A 16,549-nucleotide genomic window follows, 5' to 3' on the forward strand; every position below is an offset into this window, starting at 1 on the left:
CATGCCTCTGGGCGTTAGCAACTTAGTTGTTGTTGTTTAGCTAACTAAAAATGCTAGAATTGCATAAATACGAGAGCATTAGAAACTTATTTTAACGAGCCTAAAAGAGATAACCCATAGAACCTTAATTAAATGCACATTAAGCAACGTACGATATAAAATAAAGATGACAGCATTTTATTTTTCATTACAGTTCCATACTCCTAATGGCATGGCAACATTGTAATATTTTATCCCTCTCATCTTGCGATGCTTAAAGATACATATATTTGTTTATTTATTCTACTACTTTGCGACGTTTAGCAGCATTGAATTCTGTCGGAGTGCCGTGATTTTGACTCAACAGTATCTGGGGTAATGTCGATTATTACCAGAAATGGTAGAAATACGACATATAAGAAGAGGATTGTATAGGCCTATCTCCTTGTGTAAACAAGTTATGAAACACATATAAAAATTCGAAAGATGGAATAAGAAATTCACATTATTGCAATACTTACGTTTTAATAAACTGTATTAAAAAGAGTATTACGAGTCTTGGCCATGGCTCGATCCCTGTCCTCTTCTAGAAAAATAAAGCATTTCGTATTCTCTTAAACTTTCGAAAGATAGCTACTTGCAAGAGTCGCAAGAAATTACATTGAGTATTACAACAAGGACTTAGTGTTGTTGTAATACTGTATACGTACGTGTTCATCAATGTCTCTTTAGTTGTACTAATCGTATTATATAAATTTAAGAATATGTGTAATGGTTCATTATTTTTTCAGTACAAAGTAGTATCCATATGAAAACTAACGAAGTGACCTCCTAGAATAGTCAAATAAGTTAAAACCGAGAACTCCCAAAAGGGGTAATAATCACTGTGGGTGACATAGATCTATATATATACATCACAATAATAACAAGATGAGTGCAGTAAATAGTTGAAGTTCATAGAAGCTCAAGATAATTTTCTAGGAGTTTTCTAGGAACCCTCTTCTTGTTTAAAACAAGGTCCTTTATACAAAGAAACTATATTAGTTTTAGTAGAAAAGAGGGTTGAATATCTGACCATGTCATAAATTGCGAACTGTTGCAAACTTGTATGATCTCTGCCTTGTAATGGTAATTGATTACTAGGTAGTATTGGTTTTCGATGTCGTGAGGCTGTTGTAATACGGTGGTTTAGAGACACTTGTTTACTTGAATTGCTATAGACGACGTGTCCTCATTCATCCAAGTAGCGTGAGCCTTGTTATGTTGTGTTGCATACGCACGTTAATGGACAAAGGTTAGGCCTTCAAGGTATATTTTTAATAAAACAGTCACTTGAAATTATTCATTTTCATATTTTTATTATATTTTTACCTGTTTAGGAAACAACGCGCGTTTTTTCTTGATAATTGGTTTTGTTTTTAGAAAAACATCAAAAATAAACGTTTGTTTTGTGATGGACGGTGATTTTGTTCGTTGTTGATGATAGGCTCACCTTTTTCCCATACATAATTTTTCACTTTTGATTTTTCGATACCTCATCGAAAAATTTTATGGAATTTATTCACTAACTCAATTGGCTTCACACATAATTCTACTAAGGTGAATTCATATATATTTATATATATATATAAGAACTTATATTTATATATATATTTATTAAAAGATCATTCGTTTTTTAGTTGTCTTCGTCAATCACAGACCCCCACAACATTAACGAGAATTTAATCAAAAATGTCTCACAGAAAATACGAAGCTCCACGTCACGGTCATTTAGGTTTCTTACCAAGAAAGAGAGCCGCCTCTGTTAGAGGTAAGGTTAGAGCTTTCCCAAAGGACGACAAGTCTAAGCCTGTTGCTTTAACTTCCTTCTTAGGTTACAAGGCCGGTATGACTACCATTGTCAGAGACTTAGACAGACCAGGTTCCAAGTTCCACAAGAGAGAAATTGTTGAAGCTGTTACTGTCGTCGACACTCCAGAAATTGTTGTTGTCGGTGTCGTCGGTTACGTCGAAACCCCAAGAGGTTTAAGATCTTTAACCACTGTCTGGGCTGAACATTTATCTGATGAAGTCAAGAGAAGATTCTACAAGAACTGGTACAAGTCTAAGAAGAAGGCTTTCACCAAGTACTCTGCCAAATACGCCCAAGAAGGTGCTGGTATTGAAAGAGAATTAGCTAGAATCAAGAAGTACGCTTCTGTTGTCAGAGTCTTAGTCCACACTCAAGTTAGAAAGACTCCATTAGTTCAAAAGAAGGCTCACTTAGCTGAAATTCAATTGAACGGTGGTTCTATCTCTGAAAAGGTTGACTGGGCCAGAGAACATTTCGAAAAGACCGTCGCTGTCGACTCCGTCTTTGAACAAAACGAAATGATCGATGTTGTCGCTGTCACCAAGGGTCACGGTTTCGAAGGTGTTACCCACAGATGGGGTACCAAGAGATTACCAAGAAAGACTCATAGAGGTCTAAGAAAGGTTGCTTGTATCGGTCCATGGCATCCAGCCCACGTTATGTGGTCTGTTGCCAGAGCTGGTCAAAACGGTTACCATCACAGAACTTCCATCAACCACAAGATCTACAGAGTCGGTAAGGCTGGTGATGAAGCTTCTGCTGCTACTAACTTCGACAGAACCAAGAAGACCATTAACCCAATGGGTGGTTTCGTTCAATACGGTAACGTTAACAACGATTTCATCATGGTTAAGGGTTCTATCCCAGGTACCAAGAAGAGAGTTGTTACTTTAAGAAAATCCTTATACACTAACACCTCCAGAAAGGCCTTAGAAGAAGTTACCTTAAAATGGATTGACACAGCTTCTAAGTTCGGTAAGGGTAGATTCCAAACTCCAGCTGAAAAGCACGCTTTCATGGGTACTTTAAAGAAGGATTTATAAATTGTTAATTGATATTTTTATATTATAAAAAAATATTTATATAATTATTATTTAATTTAACATTTTATTGTGGTTCTTTCCACTTCTCAATTATTATAAGATATTCTTTTTCAATAATAGCTTCTTGAAATATGTTCAATGTTAATTATCTTAAGTGTATTCATTAATAAAATCTCTTTCTTCTCTTCTTCTTTTTTTTCGTTAAGATGCTTTTATTTGCATCTGCGCTATTAGTATCATTTAAATCAAGTACTGGATCGCTTGGCGGCACGTTTATGTTCGTTTTGTGAGCAATTTCACGACATGAATCACTGCAAAACCATTCACTTGATGGAGCTTTTGTTAAACCTACACATCCATAATGAAACCATTCAATTGGACATTTCTCATTATCACAGGCAATCATTTGACCATAAGATATATCATTACAATTACAGTACCGTGGTTCATTAGGATCGATCTTACTCACTTTCAATGTTTCATTCATGATATCCTGTCTTATTTGCGAATTCATCTCATCCTTATGTTTCTTCAAATTTATCTTGATCAATAGTTTCTTCCCTTTTCTTTTAGTGACTGCTTTCTTAATAGATTTATTAACATCACGTATCTCACTGATAGTACTTTTCTTATTTAGATTTCGTTCATGCCTCTTTCGAATGTCGAGAGAAATAGATAGTTCATTTTTGTAATCCTCCAAGTATTCAGCTTCTTTCTTTACTAAATTTTCCAAATATATAGCCTGTTGTAATCTGCTTAATTTCAAAAATTTCTTCTCTTTATCATTATCACTAGCAGTATCTTTTAACGAGTCACATTTAAAATCCAAAGACTGTATAGTCCAAAGAGTTCTAACCAGTTCACTGGGGAAATGATCCAACGTCTTAATGAAATTGTGTCGTATATCGAAGCTCATCTTACTCAACTACCTCCAATAGTTTTTCGATACATTAGAACAACAAAGATATCTTTTTATCATGTCATATTCCATACTACAGTACTCTTGTCAGCATCATTTTGTATATTTAAATATCTATTTGTTATCATTTCACTTTTCGTGTTGTATCAAAAAGCGTCATAACCTCATTTGTCAAGAAGCATCGCAAGTATCATAAAGTCATATATAACAATATATTTGTCTTTTAGATGTCACTGTAATCTGTAATTACATATGTAGTAGGAATTTATTCTGATGAAAGATATCTTCTATTGATTTTCAACCTTATAAGATATAATTTGTGCTCGATAGTAAAATGAATAATAATAATTTCATATTTTGTTTACCTACTAAACATTTGGTTGCCTGAAGTGAAATCTCAGCTTCAAGAGGGAAAACAAGAGAAGTTTGAAATAAATATAAGTCTTCACAACATTTATTTATAAATTAAATATAATATTGAGTTTGCATAGATCACCAAACGACAAAACTGACAATGATACAGCTTAATCATTAGTATTATTATCTAATATTCCACACACACACATATATGTATATATATCTACTTCTATATCTACTTGATGTTTTAAATGAATGATCTTTAAACCCATAATAATTCATCAAAATTGTACAGCCATGACAAACCAATCCAGGAACTGATGATACCTACTGAACAATAGACACTATACGTCATTAAAGGTAGGAACGAAAAATGTTCTAGTATTGGAAATTTCAATTTTAGAACGCTGATTAATTCAGTTCCATATATCATTGGGATTAATAAAATGATATAAATGATTGCAAGTCTGTCCAAAAAGAATACTCTTCTTTGAACACTAGTCGATAGACTAGTAGTCTTTCTAAATGCACTGTAGTATAAAATAAACCAACAAAAAGTGTACAAAATTTTCAGTAAGAAGTCTTGGTTTTCAAACAGTAATGGGAATAATGAAACATAACCAGCGGCTGTAACCAACATGAATGATATTAATAGTCTTCTATCAGAGACAACTAAAAAGGAAAATGGTATAATCACTAGCATAATAGCTTTTTCATGAACATGCCATCCAAATAAATATGATGCCATACCACATAAAGTTAACGAACCAATAAATCTTTTATATGATGGATCAAACAAAAGTGGAATAACTGCTAATATTTGGTAGAATAAAGTCAATAAGAACGTTAATTTAGGGGTAATCTGAGGTAAAATAACAAAAAAATAATCTTGTACTAAACCTTTTGTACCGTTATTATTTTGAGCCATACGTTCTCTGATTTCGGCAGCAGTTTTTGGTAAGATAGGAGAAGACGTGAAACTCAGCATTAATTTGTGGACATATGGAAATCTTAGCATAACAAATGTTAAAACTTTGTCAATGAAGGAATACATTGCCCAAAAGTTTGGTGCCCAATAAGCATGGGTTAAACCTCTTGAGAAAGGAAATAATCTGCTCAACACCTGAGGAAGTTGAAAAATAAATGGAGCAAAACAGATAGTAAAAATACCACTTACAATGCCCGCAAGTTTAAATAATCTTTTCCATTGAATCACACTTTGTAAGTCCATGTAGCTCTTAAATTTAAAATTTTCGAAGTTTAAGACATATGCTCGTAATAGGAAGACAAAATAGCATGGTGCTAGATATAAAAATATATGTTTAAAACATAAACTAATTGAATAGAATACGGCACATGCCAAATATTTTTTTTGTTTTGCTGCTACGATGGATGCGATAAAAATAGCAAACAAAAATCCATTATATTGGAAATGTATATGATCAATAATCAAAAAACCTGGAGATAAAACAATACTCGAGGCAACCACGAAACATTGTCCTCTCTCCTTCGAGTTACTAGTATTAATATAATATTGCAACACAGCAAATAATAAAATTTCACTAATTATAACCGTTAATCTTTGGAATACAATAGTAGGTAAACCAAATTGACCAACTTCCACAATATCTAGACATCCATCATTTTTAACAATTTCAGGAGCGAATCTTGATAATACCCACTCAAAATAGGCAAAAAATGGTGGATAATCTAATGTCCATTCACTCGTATTTTCATAGTACCATTTACTAATCGGCAGGTTACTTGTAATAGCCAACCAGTTCCTATGAACATCAAAATCTGTACTATAATAACCTGGAATCAATAACAATTTAAGAAACAAAGAACTTATCCAAAAATTCCACAACGAAAACCTTCTATCTTGTACTTTCTCATCATATACATCTGTCTCCATTACAGAAATATCATCCTCACTTTCAACCACAACTGATTTATCATCGTCCTCATAAAAATATTCATCATCAGACATTTTTTCAGTCGATTTATAGAACTAAGAAATGAATGAAGTTAACTATTTTTTAGCTAAAATATTAACAACTGTAACTTCACTATTGACTAAGATCTTATTTATTGCTATCCAGAGATTAAACAATCAATTATTTAAACCAATGTTACTCATTCAATATTTAAATTCATTGAATCATTGTTGCTTTTAATTTAATTTATTTCGGAATGCGCTTCATTTTAATATCGAAATAACGAATCAACTTATTAAATATATAAAACTTTTGAAATCTTCAAGTTAAATAAATTGAAACATTGTATTGAGAAGTGTTAATTCGATACTGCTCCTTTTGTCGACAAGAAGTGTAGTGCCAGCAGAGGTTATTAATTAGCTTTCCTAATTTATTTGATATTACTACGATTCAGAGAACAAAAATTAAATGGGCTACCTGTTTTAAGATAAAGTTTATTTTTATGAACAATGCCAAATTACAGCCATGATGATTTAACCAAGTCTGTATGGGATGACGAGGTTATAGAAAAGGATTCGATAGAATATAAATATAAGAATTTTGCTAATATTAATGAAAGTCCCCAAAGTAATATGATCTATTCCGAGTTAGCAGATACATTAAATGTATTAGATATCAAACATGATCCAGATCCAGAAAATAGTTCTGTGAAATTGGAGTCTAATCCTTTTGAGCAAATTTTTGAAACTAAAGTGGAAACTGTTGTCGACAATTCTAGGACACAGAATATCAATATATGGGGTGACCCATTTAAAATGAATACCCAAGATTCTGCCAAAGTGTTTGACTACGACACTGCAATGAGTACCTTAACAGAAATAAATGACGACGAAGGTACTATATATGAACAAACGGTAACAAATAATGGACTGAGATCCGATGGTTTACTATTTAGTAATGTCTCACCTGTTAAGTTAGGAATTAAAGAAAATAGCGATAAACCAGAAGAAATAATTTCACCTACTAAACAAAGCATAAAAGGGAAGCTTTTATATAAGAATAAAAGAATACCCAGAAAGACTGAGGTTAATAGTATACCGACGTTTGATCCTTTATCAATTATGCATGCAGCATCAACTTCGTTGCCAGACAAGTTAAACGAAACTACATCAGGAAAACAATCTTTCAATCAAGCCTCAATTAAAAACTTGAAAGGTTCTCTTGTAAATAATGATACTATAGAAATTGATGAAAGCAATACAGAGTCAGAAAATGCTGCAACAATTGGCAACACACTAAAAGATTTAAATCCTTTAAAACCATTTACAATAAAAGTAACCAATCCTGAAAAGACAAGCGACTTAGGCTCAACTTATATAAAATATTGCATTACATCCGAGTCTGAACTGCTTGAAAATACCACTGTTGAAGTATTTAGAAGATATTCAGATATTAGATGGCTATATCGCCAACTCCAGTATAATCATTGGGGGAAGATAATTCCTGTACCTCCAGAAAAACAAGTTATTGGTAGATTTGAACAACACTTTATTGAGAGTAGAAGAAAACAAATAGAGATTATGTTAAATAAAATAGCGAATGATCCTGAACTACAAAATGATACAACTTTTCATATGTTTTTGACTTCAATTGATATTGTTAATGAAAGAAGAAATATGGAGATTGAAACTGGTTCCAATGCTTCAAATGACAGTAATAACTTATCAGAAGTTCACATAGGTGAAGTTAAACTGCTGGGAAAAGAAGATGGACTTGAAGTAATACGGCAAGGCGGTTTGGATAAAAATTATAAACCATCGTTAATAAATCTTTCTTTCAATGTTGCACCAAAGTATAACGAAACTAATGAATATTTTAAAAGATGTAAAGAGCGCTTTTCAAATACAGAATTGAAGTTAGAAAAATTAATTAATGAATTAGAGAAGATCATTCTGGAAAACGCTAACACTGTTGAGTCTATTCATCAATTCACAAAAATGATTTCAACTTTTATACCGGAAGATGATAGTGATTTTTCAGAGTTATTACGGAATTTTCAAGAGGTTAATAAAGATATTTGCAAAGTTTCGTCGTATTTTAACAATACATCGGTATCTGAATTAATGTTTGAATTGATAGCATATAAACAGTCTTTATCAAGCGCAAATGCTATATTAAACCAAAGGAATCAAATAGGCTATTTTATCGTCATACTTAATAAAGAACTCAAAAAGGTTGAAGATAATATCAGATCACTAAAAAACAGCTCTTTAACGACAGATGATAATCCAAGAATCCAAGAATTAAATGCTAAGAAAAGTCTCACAACAACAAGGTTAAATAAAATAAAACGACACTTCATTAATCTTGAAAAAATTTCAAAAACAGAAATTAGAGCTTTTGATATGATGTATGCCACGGAAAATATGGATAAAATTACAACTTATATCGAATTATCAATAGGTTGCCAACAAAAAGTCATTGAACTTTGGCAGACTTTCTATAAAAATAATTTGTAGTTTTCAATATATAGTTATCAACGATATCAATTATTCTATAAAAATATACCGATATTTACTGTTCGTCTCTATTCGAAGTATTAGATGCTGTAGACATGAGAGGAAAAGTTATGCTTTTATTTCAATAATAACCTAACCGACCTACGTATCAGTTCCACTTCAATTATTCCAGATAATTCAAAGATTTCATAACCAGTGTGAGGTTGCATCCTTATATAAAGATTGCCAAATAAACGCTTCACTCAGAAGCATTTCAATATCATTTTCTTCCCACTCAGAAGTGGGAGGATTCTGCAAAAATGTGATTATTTCTTGGAAATCCATATCTAGTAGCTTATCACTCCATTTGATCAAAAATGCAGCGCAAACAAACACATGAAATTCATTCAAACTAGAGTAACTAGCCCTATTGTTTTCATCAGCACTAGATGACATGGTTTTCGATAAACCACCAGATGCATTAAATGGACTGTTTAAGTTTTGAAAAGTTGCGGTGGGTTGTTCCGTTGGTGTTCTAATGTATGAATTGGCAATCATCGGCGTTTGTATCATCGTTGTTTCTAATGAAGTTTCCGCCAAATATGTATCCCACATCCTGATAACTGCATCAATTTTAAATTCTCTCATCAACAAACAGTTCATCCATCTAAAGGCAAATTGCATAAATTCAACATTCTCATCTTGGAAATGATTATAAAGATCTATATCAATTCTTTTCACCAATTGGCTCAAGTTTTTAACCTGTTTTATTATACCCGGTTGGCCATGAATATAATTATCAGTTATTTGTTCAAGTAGTTTTGTCAAACACCAAAATGTATCAGCTTCTAAATCTATTATTTGCTCTGAAGTCATGTAAGTAGCTGGATCAATCGTTTCTACCTTGTCTACCTGAGTCGTTGGTAAATATTCGGTCAAAAACGTTTGAAAAAATGGAGTTACTATATCATTAATACCTTGCACATACCCACTAGCAGGATGCCTAATTGCCCATAGATATAGAATCCTTTGTAAACTATTCTGTACTGTTTTGAATTGATATAATGGAATGGTGGGATTGGTTCTTGGTATATCAATTTCTATCTGATGCCAAGTTGGAATATCTCTGTTGTGTTCATCTGAGAATATATGATCTATTCCATCTTTGTATTCTTGTCTCTTCCTTTTACAATGGGGCTCTTGTCTTTTTATATTTGCTGGTAAATATCCAATCAATAATTTCCAGACCTTTGGCCTATGAATTTTTGGTATACCATTCCAACTAATTGTCCTCAACTCTTGTTGATTAACTATTTTTTTATCATTCACAATGTTATCGAATTTGGCAATTCTTTGCATTAACGAGTTTAACTCTTGCGCTTCCCTTTCATTTTCCAATTCTAATTTTGATTTTAATTCTGAGCTTTGAGTGTGCTGTAATTGAGGCAATTGAGGATACGAATACTGATTGGAACTTGTATTCTTTACAGAATAAGATGTTTGAATAGAGGAATTTGTAAGTTTCTTTGATAAGCCATACTGTTCTTCATGATTAATCGGAGTGCCCGGCACCGAAAATGTGTCTGAATTACTTCTCGAGATGCCTCCATTAGCAACAGTAGGAATTGGCATATTAGAATCATCAATAACAGCACTCCAATCCTCATCCAAATCTTTAAAATAGGTATTCAGCTTAGGGGTACCATTGGCATTGTTACTGAAATTGTATGATTTTTTAGCGCTTCCATTCTCATGATAAGAAGAGGAAGTATGACGATTATTATTATTTTCTGAATTCATAATCGAATTACTTTGAGAAGGACTGCTATACCTCATAGGCGAATACGAGCTTGATGATCTAATAGCTGACGTTTGTTGTTTTGCCATGGCATCAAAATTACCAGACCCATTCACAGGTCTTACCGGAGATCTTAAATCATTGCTTGTTGTACGAACTGGAGTTTCATGCAATGGAGGATTATTCACAGCAGAAGAGGATGAAGACACTTTCAAGGATTTCATCAGCGTGTTCACCAAACTGATATTACTCCCATTTGAGTGGTGAATTCCCCTCGTATTATCCTTTTGATACATTTCCTTAGATCCATTCTTATGACCCATACTAGGCTAGTGTGTTAACAATTAATTTATTAAGTATTCTTTCAATATGTTAATTCCAAAAATTTAATTTGAAATCAATACAGTTGACAAACAAATACCTCCAAGTCGAAATTTATATTTTAAGTTCAGTATTTCAGTATACCAATTGTTTATTTATACTTGTTGCAAGTATTAAAAACAGCAGCAACCTTCTTTTTCCTTTATATATATAATGATAATAGAAGGAAAACTAAGCACAAATATGACTATTAACCACTTGTCTTGTCTTGTCCTGTTCCTCGCTAGATGTTAAACCAAGTCTTTATAAAAACACACCCTCGAAGTGAAAGATGCTCCCTTATCAAACACTACCAATTACAATCTACAATAGTATAAATAAACAACTAATCCTTATAAATAAACATATGTTATCTCTTGTATTTGCTCTTTAAATTTACTTTTCAGTTTACATCTTTTAATTTTGAAATTAGTAGCGATAAAGTGTCACCATAAAAGAAAGAGACATAGCCTATACGACCAAGAGATAATAGACATCTTTAAAAAGAAAGCAGGTTTAATGAATTGTCTGTATGTATATATAAATTTATGGTTGATAGATTTCTATTACAGTTGATTGTTGTACATACTTGGATTTATATACTTGCTGCGATATATTGTACATGTGGTTTAGAAGATTGTGCGTGCATTTTTGTTTTTAATTACCTGGTGAAAGAGTTTATTTCCTTTGCTTCTTTTTGGTAGGCTCTTCATCTGCACTTTCATCATCGGCAGTGACGAAGTCTTCACCATAAGTATCTTCTTCACCGTTAAGGGCTGGATTCAATTCAGTTTCACTCTCATTCAAATAAGCCTCTTCATCATCTGAATTGACTTGATCAAATCTTGACTTTAGACCCTTCATCTTTCTTGTTTGCATTTGGTTGATGTCTTGCTTACCCAAATGGATTCTGCCGATCTTGTCACCCATCAAGTCCTTTTCTATATTCTTATGCACCTTCGACTCCAATTGTTTAGCCTTCTTGAAAGCTTCTCTTTCCATGTCTTGAGATGGAGTATGGATTCTACCGATTTTGAAGTCCAAACGCGGCCCAATTTCGTTCAGCTCGACTCTAGGTAAACGACGTCCACCTTGCTCCGATTTGTACGTCTTCAGCTTATAAACTCTGAACAGCACGTTTGGCAAAGCTTCACCGTCCTGGAAATCACCTTGAACAGTGACGGAAATAATATGTTGCAGGCCTGCAACATCTTGCAAATCAGTGGTCTCGCCTCTAAAGAAGTCCAAGAACAAAGATTTAATCTGTTTGTAGACTGGATGAGTGTCAAAGGCAGCACCTTGGAAGGAGAACATTGGTTTCAAACCTACTGCGAAAGTTTGTGATCTGAAATCTTCCAACAACTTGTAGTTTTCAGCTACCATCAGCTCGATCATGTCGTAGATCTTGTAGCCAAACGTACGCACGAAAGTCAAGTTGTTCTTTCTCTTCTTGGAACTGGTACTCAATACAATCAAAGAGGCATCATTTTTTTCACTGAAAAATTCTAGTTGCTCAGTCTCTTCAAAAGGATGGATATTATTCTTTCTCTCGAACCTCTTAATAAACGGCTTCTTCAAAGCACCCAGATCAACAGTAACATCATGCAACAACTTATTAGAAGTTTGACCTGGAACAAAAAGAGCTTTCTTAACATTCTCAACTAATTTGGATTCTTTTTTCTCCAAAGCTCTCTTGGCTCTGTTATTCTTAGGTTTGACAGTTCTGATCATGACGGCAACTCTCTTGTCGTTTTCTATCTCTCCCTGACCGCCAACAACGACACAGACATTCATACATATATGCAGAGCTGGCCATCCTTTAAATACAGTTACAAGCTCATCTCATCTCATCTCATCTCTGTTTGCCATAGTTAACTTCGAACCACACCTCTCTTAGTTAAGTATGAGAACTTGGTAAACTGCGGAGAAACCGCCGCAGAAACATGCGACTGAAAAATTTTTCTCGTCGTTGGAAGCGACAGAAACATGCGATTTTGGGAATTCAAACAATTTCAAACTCTACAGAAGCTGTGAATTGAACAAGACAGGAAACTGAGATATAAAGATACACAACGGTTGTTCGTTGTGTATGGGAGGTGTGTGTGTTTGTGGCTGGTCTCCCGGAGACAGAGAGTGCTAGGACTCGCTGAACGGTTAAGAATAGTGAAGGCGATGGCAGGTAACGATTCCGTGTTTCAATTGAGGAGAGAGCTAGAGCAGAAGGTCGGCGAGGGTGTCGACGGGTTTCCTGGTAATGTCTCTAGTTTCTCTATGGATACTGACGAGAAGTCAGGTACTGATAATTTGATGAGTGATCAATTGTTTGATGGTGGCAGGCTGTTGACAGAGAACGAGCGTTACTGCGTTCGTAGTTTGGTGCCGGACTTGTCATCGTTGTTTAAAAGAACAGGTGCCGATGGCACCTGTTCTTTTACGCAGGATCGACTGCAACAGCATGGAGCGCAACAACTGAAATCCGAATACTATGGGTTCGTAGATACACGTTCGCAGAAAGCTTTATGCGCGGACAAAGACAATTTATACATATGGGACTACAATTCAAAACTAAGGGACACGCCATTCGGCAAGATCCCCTTGCATGACGAGAATACAGTTTCGAGCGCAGTTCCAATCTGTCTTTTGACATGTCCCGTAGCCATTGACAATGTCTCTCCGTTGCAAGTCGCATCGGCCCCATGCTTGGACAGTCACGAAATCGATAGCACTGCTGATATAGAAAATGGCCTTTGCACAATAAATAGGAACAATGGACATCTGCAATACTACGAAGATTTGAACTCAGTCAATAATTTGTACTCGAAACTGTCGCTCAATAAAGCACACTCTTTGGATTTGAAATTGAGGGATAAAGAACTCGTTACAAAAGCAATCAATTGCGAACCCGCTGGAATCATTGTTGCAACTTCGTTTGGAAGACTGTTGTTTGTCTCCATCAGAGACTCAACGGGGATGACTTGTGTAAAATTACAAAAACAATTGATAAAACCACAGATTGGCTTTCTGTTTAGTACTTTTAATAGTGCAAAGGAAATCGTCTCGTTGAAGGCAGGCCCAATTATTGGCAAGGGGGAAATCCTGGTATATGTTGCCACCAAAGGTGGAGACTTCCAGATCTGGCAGATCTCTCTGTTCTCGAGCCCTTTCAAGAGAATAGACGTCAACATTTACGAGCACATTTTGGAATCTTTGCAAGATTTATATCCATTTGCACATGGAACTTTGGAAATTCTAGATTCTCATCCTTTGTTTGCGGATACTTCTTCCACTCATCTAGTATTGTCATCCATTTCAAAAGGTGACCAAGTATATTATATTCTCTCAACAATAGTGGTCGATGAAGCTTCTAAAAGTTTCAATATTTTCTCAACGTATAAAATTTCAACATATTTTTCATCGTTCGACGAAGAAAACAAACCAAAACTATGCATCCCAACTGCATTATCAGATTCAATAAAACTTTATAGCTCAATTTGCATCCTGTTCAAAGATGCTGTCGTGTTAACTAAAGTAAGTTCAAAATTAGATTCAAACTACATCCTTAGAAAAAAATGGGAAGATGTAATTTGCTTCAACTCAAATTTGAATATCATTGGTTCTGGTTACAGTTCGAACTCTATTTATATAATGGCTAAAGAAGATGATATTATACAAGTCACCATTAATGACAAGGATGAAAAGGACTTGGAAGCAACAAGTTTTACAAAATCACACATCGATCAAGCCGTTTATTTTTCAAATATATCAACAAATCCAATTGAATACAATCTACCAGAAAATATAGTCTTAGAGAAAGAAGAAATAGAAAGTGACTTGCTGGAATCAGCCAACGAAATTTTCAAATCAAAGGGTAAATATATTCCACCTATGCTGAATACTGTAGAGCAACACTTACAAATGAGAATCAATTTGTACAAAAACTTATTAAACTTCGTTAAAGATAATTTTAATTATAAAATTTCTCCAAACACTAAACTACTGTTATTGGAAAAATACGAAATAATGAACTGTGCATCCAAACTATTACAATTTCAATCAATGAAAGAAGATTTATCGAAGATTTGGAGTAGAATCATCACAAGTTATGACCAGTCATTGAATTTAGAAAGCTTAATATTACACCGTTTAGATGTTTTCCCAATATTATTTTCTAATTTACTGAAAGAACTTTCTATAACAAGTATTAACTCTGGATTAATCAATAGTAAATCCACTGTTATTGATTTATTGATCTCCTCATTATATGATGCCGTATTAGAGGATGGTGAAAAAGATATTAGATATGACAAATTCCAATTAGATCCTCTAGAAATAGGCGAGAAGAGATCCTGGTTCTTAAACTATGATATTCTCTCTTCCTTAAATCAATTATTCTTTGATTATAAATTTTCATTAAAGGACACTAATGATTACACTAATAAACAGTTATTAACTCTAGTTAAATCGTTGTATTACATTTCATGGCATGCTAAAGTATGGTATACAAGCCAAACTATTATAGATTCTGAAAAATGTAATGAAATCAATTTAGTTTATAACGAGAACCATAATAATTGGATTCAAGTTTTATGTGAGCATAAATTACATGAAGATGCTTTACAACTTTCAGAATTTTACAGAGATTTAAAATCACTAGTAGAAGTATTAGAAGAGCTGGAATTCAACGAATTTAAACATTTGTATGCTCAATATTTTGAACAATTTGGTGAAGAATTTTCATCTACTTTATTCAAATACTATATTGATAACAATAAACTCAAATCCTTATTTTTCAATTTTCCAGAACAGCATGATTTGTTAAGGAAGTTCCTATTAAGCTCTTCTGAATATAATAATGTTGCATGGATACAAGAAATATTTGATGAAAACTACCACAGTGCATCTGACATATTGAGTTCTGTTCTGATTGAAAACAATAATAGTGATTTGACAGTTGATAAAACAAAATTATATTTGAATATCGCAAAACTATCTGAACTAGCAGACCCAATGGATATTAATGAAAATAAAGTTGTCATGATTCAAGCTGGTATTGACACAATTAATTTTCAAAAAAAATTACATTACCAATTGGAGAATAAGAGCCCAGTGATATGTGATATTTATCAAAACAGCGAATTTAAAGTTATTTTCCAAAATTTGATTAACAAAATAAAGAAACAACAGTACATTTCCATAAACGAAGCTATTGATATTTATACACTAATGGGAGGTCTTGATAATTTTGTTGACGCTGTTAAATTATTGTCATCTTTGAATAATAGTATTGATTATGAAACTAAGAGAGCATTGTATACCACTATTTGGCGTAGGTGTATTTTAAGTGACAAAGATTGGGTTCATTTAGATGATTTATCTGAGAGTGTTTTATACAAGGTGTTATACCAATGTTTCAATGATATAGTTGAGAAATATGACATGTTATTACCAGAGTACAATGCTTTAATTGATAATTCCATTGTTTCTTTTGATTATATCAAGCATATTTATGGTAAATACGATGTTTCCATAATCTCAGTGCAAGATGCTATCAGTAAAGAAGTTCATTCTATTGAACAACTAGGGTTCAACCTAATTGATAAATTAAAGACCATTGTTGGTTCAGCAAATATTAATACCAGAAGCAACGTCACTATTAATTATGAAACCATGACAATTGCATAATTTTTTAAATTTACATAATAAGTAATGTATACAATATATTATCAAAAAAATAAATATACCTCTATTAATGTCAATCAGCGTTGTCTTAAATATTATTACTATTACTCTAATCTATTTTTATATT

At 33.3% G+C, this 16,549-nt stretch overlaps 7 protein-coding genes across 7 annotated transcripts; 3 read left to right on the plus strand and 4 right to left on the minus strand.

The window, feature by feature from the left end:
- Window positions 1-1,710: 1,710 nt before the first annotated feature.
- On the plus strand, window positions 1,711-2,874 carry RPL3 (60S ribosomal protein uL3; the record flags this gene model as incomplete). The annotated part of the gene is made up of 1 exon (XM_003687344.1): window positions 1,711-2,874. The coding sequence occupies one exon, from the start codon at window positions 1,711-1,713 to the stop codon at window positions 2,872-2,874; it is 1,164 nt and encodes a 387-aa protein (XP_003687392.1).
- A 163-nt stretch (window positions 2,875-3,037) lies between these two features.
- YNG1 (Yng1p) lies at window positions 3,038-3,790 on the minus strand (the record flags this gene model as incomplete). The annotated part of the gene is made up of 1 exon (XM_003687345.1): window positions 3,038-3,790. One exon carries the CDS (start codon window positions 3,788-3,790, stop codon window positions 3,038-3,040), a length of 753 nt encoding a protein of 250 aa, XP_003687393.1.
- A 622-nt stretch (window positions 3,791-4,412) lies between these two features.
- Window positions 4,413-6,140, minus strand: ALG8 (dolichyl-P-Glc:Glc1Man(9)GlcNAc(2)-PP-dolichol alpha-1,3-glucosyltransferase; the record flags this gene model as incomplete). Its single annotated transcript, XM_003687346.1, has 1 exon — window positions 4,413-6,140. One exon carries the CDS (start codon window positions 6,138-6,140, stop codon window positions 4,413-4,415), a length of 1,728 nt encoding a protein of 575 aa, XP_003687394.1.
- Window positions 6,141-6,596: 456 nt separating this feature from the next.
- VPS5 (sorting nexin 1) lies at window positions 6,597-8,606 on the plus strand (the record flags this gene model as incomplete). The annotated part of the gene is made up of 1 exon (XM_003687347.1): window positions 6,597-8,606. The coding sequence occupies one exon, from the start codon at window positions 6,597-6,599 to the stop codon at window positions 8,604-8,606; it is 2,010 nt and encodes a 669-aa protein (XP_003687395.1).
- Window positions 8,607-8,792: 186 nt separating this feature from the next.
- GYP1 (GTPase-activating protein GYP1) lies at window positions 8,793-10,706 on the minus strand (the record flags this gene model as incomplete). Its single annotated transcript, XM_003687348.1, has 1 exon — window positions 8,793-10,706. The coding sequence occupies one exon, from the start codon at window positions 10,704-10,706 to the stop codon at window positions 8,793-8,795; it is 1,914 nt and encodes a 637-aa protein (XP_003687396.1).
- A 715-nt stretch (window positions 10,707-11,421) lies between these two features.
- RPF2 (rRNA-binding ribosome biosynthesis protein RPF2) lies at window positions 11,422-12,474 on the minus strand (the record flags this gene model as incomplete). The annotated part of the gene is made up of 1 exon (XM_003687349.1): window positions 11,422-12,474. The coding sequence occupies one exon, from the start codon at window positions 12,472-12,474 to the stop codon at window positions 11,422-11,424; it is 1,053 nt and encodes a 350-aa protein (XP_003687397.1).
- A 441-nt stretch (window positions 12,475-12,915) lies between these two features.
- NUP133 (Nup133p) lies at window positions 12,916-16,425 on the plus strand (the record flags this gene model as incomplete). The annotated part of the gene is made up of 1 exon (XM_003687350.1): window positions 12,916-16,425. One exon carries the CDS (start codon window positions 12,916-12,918, stop codon window positions 16,423-16,425), a length of 3,510 nt encoding a protein of 1,169 aa, XP_003687398.1.
- Window positions 16,426-16,549: the final 124 nt, after the last annotated feature.

This window comes from Tetrapisispora phaffii, chromosome 10 (assembly GCF_000236905.1).
Source record: "Tetrapisispora phaffii CBS 4417 chromosome 10, complete genome".
NCBI classification, from domain to species: domain Eukaryota; kingdom Fungi; phylum Ascomycota; class Saccharomycetes; order Saccharomycetales; family Saccharomycetaceae; genus Tetrapisispora; species Tetrapisispora phaffii.